Source organism: Mus musculus, chromosome 6 (genome assembly GCF_000001635.26).
Source record: "Mus musculus strain C57BL/6J chromosome 6, GRCm38.p6 C57BL/6J".
NCBI lineage: Eukaryota > Metazoa > Chordata > Mammalia > Rodentia > Muridae > Mus > Mus musculus.
Window position 1 is genome coordinate 129,266,454 of NC_000072.6, and position 9,332 is coordinate 129,275,785.

Below are 9,332 nucleotides of genomic sequence, written 5' to 3' on the forward strand. Positions count from 1 at the left end.
TTTTCAGAACCTTGGATATGTTGAGATTCAGAGCATCTGATATATGCAAAAATGAGTGTATCCTTTTGGCATGAATGTGTGTTAATAAGACTAGGGTTTTGCATTGTGGAAGACTTTTAGTAGGCGTTCTACTGTTCTCTGTTTTCCAATATGGTATAACTTGCTGCTATTCTTTGAGAATTTCATACATGTATGCAAAGTGTTCCAATCATATTCACCACCACCTTGTCCTCCAACTCCTCCAAACTTCATGTCCTTTTCTTTTTATAAATCCCATTGAGTCCAATTAATGCTGCTAATTCACAATTAATTCACCAATTAATGCTGTTCATAATGCATGGATATGGGGTCATTCACTGGAGCACAGTCAATTACTGGGGACATACTTGGGAATAAGAACTGTCTGCTTCTCTCCTAGTAGCTATTGACTGTCAATAGCTTCTCAGGTAGGAGTGAGGATGCCCTTGCTCTTCTTCCATCCTGTGGGGATGTTGCCTGGCTTGATTCTGTGCAGGTCTTGTGGCTATAAATTCATGAGTGCAATGGTTCTCTCAAGCCCAGAAGATGTTTCTTACCCAGTCCTCCCTGACCTCTGGATCTTACAGTTTTGCTGCCCTGGCTTCCATGATATTTCCTGCACCTTTTTGGGGAGAGTTCTTATTTTGTGGCTGTGCACTTCACAGCCTCCAATTCTCCATGCTCTGACTAGTTTGGAGACCTTGCATTGACCACTGGCCACTGCACAAAGACTCTTCTCTGGTGAGGTTTGTGAACTTCACTAATCTAAAGGTTTTGAGACCCCCCTTCCTGGAAGGCAGTTTGATGCTATAACACGGTACTTTGAATGCAGTTTGAATGAGAACCGCTGGAAACCATTTATCTATTCTTTTATTTTCACATACATAGAAACAGCTTAAACTTTATAGTGGGTTTTAAAACACAAACAAATATATAAACACTTTATTGCACATGGGAAATATTTTGGACAAAGGACTGGGAAAGACACAAACAGGTTATGTGACAAGACTGGAGTTATTCCAAGGTCAAACCACAGGGTGTGTCCTGACAGAGATCTGCCACTACACGTATTGCACTTTTCTTTCCAGCACTTTGAAATCTGCTCTACAAATATTACTCATATGCTGTGCTTTTGTTTTCTTCCTTGAAATACGCTACAGAGGTTTTTAAAGGTTAAGAAATATGTACCATTGAAAATTAGCTGTCTACACGGAGGAAGTTAAAGAAAAGGCCACTCTTATTCTTTGGGGGAGAACAATTGACAAAATAATGAGGCAAAGTTTCTGTAAATAGATGGAGTTACTGCAAAGCTTGGTTTCATAAGCATTGTTCTATTTGTGAATGCTTTTTGAATTTAAGAAAATCATTAATCAGTCAAATCTTCCTGTACCTACATTCAGCTCTTCCTACCACTGAAACCCCTCCAAATAGTGCAAATGCGTAAAGGCACTGGCTGTAGCAGTCATTCGGCAATAAATAGTAACTCTAGAGCTAGTCAGTTCTATTCATTCTAGGTTTAAAAAAAAATAAAGTGCGTTGATGAGGCTTCATAGCCATCCTCTCATCCTTGATGTGATTAGCAGTCAGTTGGTGACAGTTTCAGCTCCTGGTCAAGGGATCTTCCTGGATCTTCTTCCTCATGTCCCACAGTTCTATCTGGAGTTGATCCAGGATGATGTAAAGTTGGTTTGTGCAGTCTTTGTGGAAAATTCAACTGCAGAGCAGTATCCAGTTACACAACTTTCCTGTGGTGCTATGGCACAGTCATTTATACATCTATGTATCCTCGTCATCTGGAGGGCTTGCTGCAGACCCAGTGGAAGTTTGCCTCACAGTCCACAGCGGTAACATTTTTGTGGTTCACGGACACGCACCTCCCAGACCCCGTCAAGTTGAACCTGTCAAGCCATAGAGACACTCAGATTTATTTCCAGCCCATCATTTCTAGCCAGTTACACGACAGTCAACTTTGCAGGGGCCTCTGCCTTTTCTGTTTGCTCCCTGAGTAGGAAGCACAAAACACAAGACATCCAGCCAAGTAGCCGTGGTTTAATGTGTAGAGGCAACAGAAAACACTGGGAGGGGATTATTGGTAGAGAAAGTAGGCAAAGCTAAAGGCTCTATTTTTCTGATTTTAATGGGCATTCCAGCAAAATTCATTATCATATTTCCCCCATAGATCCTTCAAAAAGCACAGTTTAGGGGCTTAGGGAATGATCATAGGTAATTTCACCAAATACTGATATTTTATTTAGACCATCAGTGGTTTTCTTGTATTCCTTGGTAGCCTAGCCATTGGGCCACATGCCAAAAGTCCCTTTACCAGAAATGCAATTTGTTTGTTTTTGAAAGAGGGTTTCACTATTAGACTAGGTTAGTCTTGGGTTTGCAGAAATTCACCTCCCTCTGCCTTTTGGGTGCTGAAACTAAAAGCATGTAACTCTGTGACTAATTCAGAAATATAGATTTTTAATACTGATAATTGTATCAGACATTATAGAAATGTTAAGAGAGTGAGAAATTTATTCAACTCAGAGTTTACATAGTGTAAAGATCAACACTAAACTTATAGAATGTTCCTCAAAACGTGAAGTCTGACTTAGTAATAGGTAGTGACAGTGTCTTTATTGCTGGGGGTATGTGTGAATTTTCCATAGATTCAGATACTTATTATTAGGCACTAAACTATTGCCCTTTGTCCCTATAGGGATGAAAACTGGGAAATGGAATTGAAGCAGGGAATTCTTTCCCAGCAACTACTTCACCGCCCTTCACGAGAAGTGTCCTGAGTCTGTGTCAAACTCACTAAGGCTACTACTGCTCACACTAGTGTTTTGCTAAGACAAAGTTAAGTGATGCGACGGAGTTACTAACAGTAAAGGATGACTCTCAATAATTCCAAAGAGCATAATACGCATAAAAGCAGTGATGGGAGCTGTGTGAGGAAGAACTGAACCACCATGAACAATGGAACTTAGAAAGAAGAGAAGGAAGGAAATGTTAAAAAAAAAAAGAAGAAGAAGAAGAAGAAAGAAGAAAAGGAATCTATGTCTTAAAAAAAAAGTGTCAGCCTAGAGAGGACAGTGAGTTTTCTTGCAACTTACCAGCTGTTAAATTCTTTGCCATTTGCCCATTTCCATGTCTGATTAGCTTCATTTTTCAGCCCAATCCAATGTTCCAGTTCACCAGAATATCGCTTCAGAAACGTCTTAAAGCAAAATGGAGTCAGGTTACAAACATGACTGAGCATCATCACTAAGTTGATTGTTGCTAGCTGTGCATGGCATCAGCTCATCTGAATTGTTGGTCTCTGAAACTAAGCAATCAAACCACACTGGGAGACTATACAGCAGACTATCATTTTGACCTTTTTAATTGTTCATACAGTGCTCCCTGCCTCCACGACTAAGTTTCGCTACATGTGAGACAGGTGCCCAGTTTCCACTTAGAACAGAGTGGGACCACAGAAGATGTAAATAGAGCAACAGTGTTTGGTGGGATCAGTTGTGAATCTTACCATGTCCTTTTCTGAATCAATTACAGCAAGAGTAGCAGCATCTTCAGAACAAGAGCGTTGGGCCAAGGCCCAACTCTTGGTTGTGGTGGAGAAGAAGTAACATGTCCTCTTGTATGAAATCCACTCATTCTTGCAGGTAGCAACATGGTGGTCAGATGATTCCAACTTCTCGTACAAGCCTGGGCAATTGTACTTGCCCACTGTGGACAGAAAGGACATTTGTCTTAGTAACAGAAGAAACCAAATCCTCTCCACAGGTAAACCGAGTCTAGGGGACACTCTGCTCCTTTGTAAGGAAGAAGAAAGCAGACCTCAGCTACCATCTGTCCAGTGCCCAGTGTCACTCAGGACAGGATGGGGCATGAACAAAGGGTTGTGTTGTCTTGGTCGTTATGCCAGAAAGTGTCAGAGAAGTGGGGGAAAAAAAATCTCAAAAATATCATTTGGGCCAAAAGGAGAAACAAATATTGTAAATTCTAAGTGATGTTTTGAACATAAATGCCCACACAGAAGAATTTGATCAAGAATTTGATTCAGGCAGCAGAGGATAAAATACATAAGGAGGCCTGGTAGGAGGTGGAGAAAGGAAAAGTGTGGTCAGAAGACACTAGATGAAAAATTTTCAATTAAAAATACAATAAGAAGGAAGGCTTGGGGTATTTCTTCAAATTGTAACATTTATTTGTAGAAGACATAGATGTACCATGCATGGTGGCACAGCATGTCCCAGCTGCCTCTGGGAGTTGCCGATTGTCATAGTAATCCAGAGGGGTTAGTCTTTTGGCTTGAGATAAAAGGCAGAACTATTGGCCACTTTTTGATTAATCTATAGGTTGGCATACTGTTTTTCCTGCCAATCTGAATGAAAAGTCTGCATTTTTTCTAGTTAAATGTCCACTCATATATATATATATATATATGTGTGTGTGTGTGTGTGTGTACATATACATATACATATACATATACATATACATATACATATACATATACATATATACATGGTATATAAAAGCTCACTTTCTTGTATATGTAAATGTGGTCACCCTACATAATGTATAAGTTAAATATTTCTAAAATATTTTAATATTTTAAATATTTCTAAAATTGTTGTAGCTGTCATTCAGGGAGTATGGAATGCATTTCATGCTGATCATAAAACTGACCAGTTATGTGTCTGAGATGTTTCTAAGTCAATCAGAAGATCTGATAACTAGATCAGATCTAGTTAATCAGTTAAGTGATAAACTTATCTGATAAACTAGATCAAGCTAAGACCCATTCATTTCAGCCATATGTGAGTGCTTTCTGCTAGCCAGCTTTGAGAGAACTCATAAGTATAGACTCACCATTTAAGGCAATGAGAGCTATTATTAAGGACGTGATGAGGACCACTATTAACACAGCCCAAGGGATAGAAACTTGAATGGATCCTTCATGATGCTTCTCAAAATGTATACTGGTGCCATGGTCTGAAAAGGGAGAGAAGTGGGGTGAATTCAGGCTGTAAGATGGAGCAGTTGATATTCCCTGAGGAATATAAAATTAAGCATAGTAATGTGTTGTTCCACTAATAAAAAATATTAATGGTCAATTTTACCAAATTCTGAGTGCATTTGGAAAACGTCTTGTTGGCTAGAGATAAGGCAAAGCAAATAAAATGCTGACTTAATAGGTATCTTCACTATGTATGTATGTATGTATGTATGTATGTATGTATGTATGTATATATGCATAAATATATAATTTATATATGTATTTAGTAGGCATAATGGGTATATTTCATAGTTATGAAAAATTCAAGCATATCATTATTTAAGACTTCTAAGCACCCACTTGCTATAGGAGACATATAAAAAGAGTATCCTGGCTGTAGTTCCCTAGTCTCCTTGGAGTTAGCTACTGTTTATGGGAGATGGAATGCTCAGAATAAATGTTTTCAATGAGAATTTATGCATAAATATCCAAAAGTAGGATAAAATTTAAAAAATTGCAAACTTGATTTTGTTTCTTGGTAATACCAGTGCAGCAAACTTTCATATATTAATGCTAAGAGGCTAACCTGGAAAAATACGCTTTTTTACATTGTTATGAACACACAGGGGCTGAAGAGATGCCTCAGTGTTAGAGAGCATGTACTGTTTTTGTAGAGGACCAGTGTTTGGTTCCCAGAACCCACATCAGGTGGCTCACAACCATCTGTCACTATAGCTCTGAAGGTTCCAGTACCCTCTTCTGGCTTTTGAAGACACCTGTACACACATGACCTACACTTCCACAGACATAAATAAAAAACATTGTTATACATATACTACTGTAAGATCCAGACAGTCCTACACACACATACCACCACCACCACCACCTCTAAAAAAACCCCATGTTTTTAAAATGCCTTGCACAACAATATTCATAGAATTATCATCACTAAGACCAAGTCCTGAAAATAATCCAAATACCTGTCAGCATGAGAATGAATAAACACTTTTTAGTATTTCCACACAAAAAAATGATTCTAGCAATTAAAATAAAGCCCTGATGCATACCATATGATAAATCTTAAAAAATAATGTTAAATGAAAACAGTATATTCATTAAAGATTACATATTATGTATTTCTATGTAACTGGCACTTTAGACAAAAATAAGGTGTGGTGTCAAATGTAAGAAAAGTGTTTGCATTTATGCTTGTGACAATGGCACCTACAGAGTGCCCTAGAGTCACGGGAATATTCAAATATTGATGGGAATTGTGGCTATACATTTGTTGAGTCCTTACACCGCACTCCTATGGTGTGTTCATTAATTGCATATAAATTATAGCACAGTTAAAGTGATAATGTAAGAATGAACAGTGAAACATTACATTTTCTAAGATGGATTAAAATAATAAGTGAAAAGTAACAATGCTATAAAACATATTGAACAGACCCCCCCCCAATTTAACTTACTGTATAAAGGTTGAACAAAGTCACAGTTACCTTTAACTAATAAATGTTTCTGTATCAGGATTTGGATAGATAGAAATATGCCTGTACTAGCATGTAAATAGGTGACTGCAGAGGGAAAGTCAATTTTTGGCTTTAGATTTTGGATTTTGTTTTTTACAGGGTGAACCCTCATGATTCAAAACAGTATGCCCCCACTAGAATGCCCTTGTATGTTCCCAAATTCTTCAGTGTGAATTTTTTAATGCTCATGGAAGCTTTAATACAAAATGGCTCCTTGAATAAGATTATAATTAACAGTGAAAATCACTCTCCACAGTTGTAATCCCAACACTTAGGAGTCTAGTGTCAAAGGAGTGTGAGCTTGAAGCCTATGGCTACAAGGTGAAAAGTTATGTCAAATCTTTTCTCATTATAAAAACACTTAACTTTCCATTGTAGATGACTTTTTATAGTTACAAGATTATTTCTGTAGATTTTATCTTGGAATTTGTGGATTTTTTTTTCTTAAAACATTTTGTTCCAGATAAGCTTGGTGAGGAGACATCACATGGCTAGTATCACCAACTTGTACATTTTGTAGGATTTTCTTTTTCTTGGTGAAAATCTGATTTCAAGTTTTCTAAGAGAAGCCTTTATCAATCCTGCCTAGGTCTGTTTTCCCCTGCCTTCCTTTTCACACACATACACAATTATCTTCAGAGGCAGTCTTTGTAGCTTGAGTAATAGGTTCAGAGACTGGTCTAGTTTCGTTTCTCAACATATGATAGTCACATTGCTTGGACTCAATTTATCAATATCTCTGACTGCACAGCAAACATACCCACATCCAAAGCAACCCTAGACCTCAACTAGTTCATTCAGCCCATTGACCCACCTGGTGGGTAGACTATGTAGACCAACTCCCACGTGACAGTTTATTTCCATCTCCAAGGGTCATGGCTAACCACAGTTCAACTTGTCACCTAGGCAACAAAACATCCCCCCCTAACAGCACACTCCTGAGGCCTGTGCATTAATGGAGAGCATGAAAACAGATCCACCTATTTACCAACTTTCAGTCACCCAAGGAGGAGCCTGTTGATTCCACTGCTGCTGTGTTGCTAAGGTCATGGCCGTGAGAACATAAGTTAAATATACAAAGGTAGATGGAGCTGACCCCAGGCCAGGTCAGGAATTTCTGCATTTGGTCTTTCCTTCATTCCACTATTTATTATAGTTTCATTATTATCTGCTTTTTAAAAAAAATTTAAGTGAGACATATAGGTATGGGTTGCTTAGGTATCTAAAAATGAATATTGTAGACTTTATATCTATGTTTTTGACTTCATGCTCTCAAAGAAGGGATGAGATTTTAAAGGTAACTGAGACTTTTAAAAAATTTTTTATTTTTAATTTTTTTACACAACAAGACAACTTGACAGAGAAACTCAGAAAATAATTCGTTCCTCACCAACTATCTTGGCGGTGTTGGTCATAGCAAATCCCTTTATTAACTGGATCGCTCGTGCTTTCAAATAACTCTCATTCCCAAGTGCTAAGTGCTGGAGGGCTCCTTACAACTCAGATAGAAACAGACAGAAGAGACAGAAATGTGAAGGGTGATCATGCTTTTGTAAAAAGGAAGAAAAATATATAGTCATAGAATTTGAAGTGATTCATTGGAGGAGAGAGACAGAACAAAATGTAAGGAGGAGATTCCATAGGTCTCTGCAGAAGATGACATTTTAATGACAGGGTTACATTCTAATGCATCACCATATGACACTGCACATGTTCAGGTGTGTGTAATGCTGTTTTCTCTGAGCCTGGAGACCCGAATGCTGCTAACCACTGGAGGATTCATGAGGAGAACACTAATGAGGGAATACACACAGAAAGCAGGCAAATGGATAAGGAAAGAGCAAGAACGTAACTCTTTGTGTGAAAAACAGAGTTCTTCATAAAGAAAAGGATAAAACTTACTGATGATGGTGGTTATGGGAAAACTATAGAGAATAACTAGGTCAAGCCAGGCAATTTATCATTTATCATTTAAATCCACGAGTTGAGATGTTACAAATCTATTCAAAGGAAAAGTCCTTTCAAGATCATCTGAAAGTCATATAGCTCTCTCTCATACAAGTATCTTGTCTTCTCATAGCTAGAGAGGTATTTACCTATGCCCAGTTTCTCTTTTACTGATTGAAACAGAACATAACCAAGTCCTCTGATAATCTCTCCATTCTCCGCTCTATTCCACACATCAAATGTAGAGATCATTCCAGAATGTAAGAAATCACATGACTTACCCTTCTGCCCTCTCTCCAGATGTGAAGAGCTATTTTCCGTTATAGAACAGTTTTCAGAATCCATCCTTTTTAATTTTTTTCCCCTCAAGGTCCCTGGCGACTCTCAAGTGGTCCACGGAGAGATGTAGCTGGAGCTGTCTTGTTCAGTGTCTTGATCTCGGAGGATTTCAGCCTTTATACTCGATTAGGCTCCACCCCTTCCTCCTACCCTGTACTCACTCAACTCAGCCAGTTCTCTTTAATTTATGCTCCAGCGGCCTAGACACTTCACCGTGTGTTGTTGTGGTGAGCTGCGGGTTTTCCCTGCTGTCTGAAATGTGCTTTCTCACAACTGTAGCTTCAAGAGGAAGAGATAAATGGGATTTTCCCAGAATCGAAGACATCCTTCCACAAACTTTTAAAAACACAAATAACTTAGGAAATGGTATAATCTAAACAAGGAGCTAAAAGTTTGAGATTGCTGTATTTGACATGGAAAAGCACTGGAAGAGAGAGTAAAACTTTTTCATGCAATCCTTTGCATTGGTTTCTTTGTATATGTAGGCAGGTACAGGCATTTATTGA

The 9,332-nt window shown here is 38.3% G+C and overlaps 1 protein-coding gene across 2 annotated transcripts; it reads right to left on the bottom strand.

Moving 5' to 3' along the window:
* Nucleotides 1-870: 870 nt before the first annotated feature.
* Nucleotides 871-8,922, bottom strand: Cd69 (CD69 antigen). 2 transcript variants are annotated; one of them, XM_006505463.2, is made up of 5 exons: nt 7,931-8,922; nt 4,882-5,004; nt 3,536-3,735; nt 3,123-3,226; nt 871-1,916 (listed from the first exon to the last, which is right to left on the bottom strand). In XM_006505463.2, the coding sequence occupies exons 1-5, from the start codon at nt 7,953-7,955 to the stop codon at nt 1,808-1,810; spliced, it is 561 nt and encodes a 186-aa protein (XP_006505526.1). In that variant the 5' UTR covers nt 7,956-8,922; the 3' UTR covers nt 871-1,807. The 2 variants fall into 2 exon arrangements, with proteins under 2 accessions (XP_006505526.1, NP_001028294.1); NM_001033122.4 differs by having other exon boundaries at nt 8,769-8,916.
* Nucleotides 8,923-9,332: the final 410 nt, after the last annotated feature.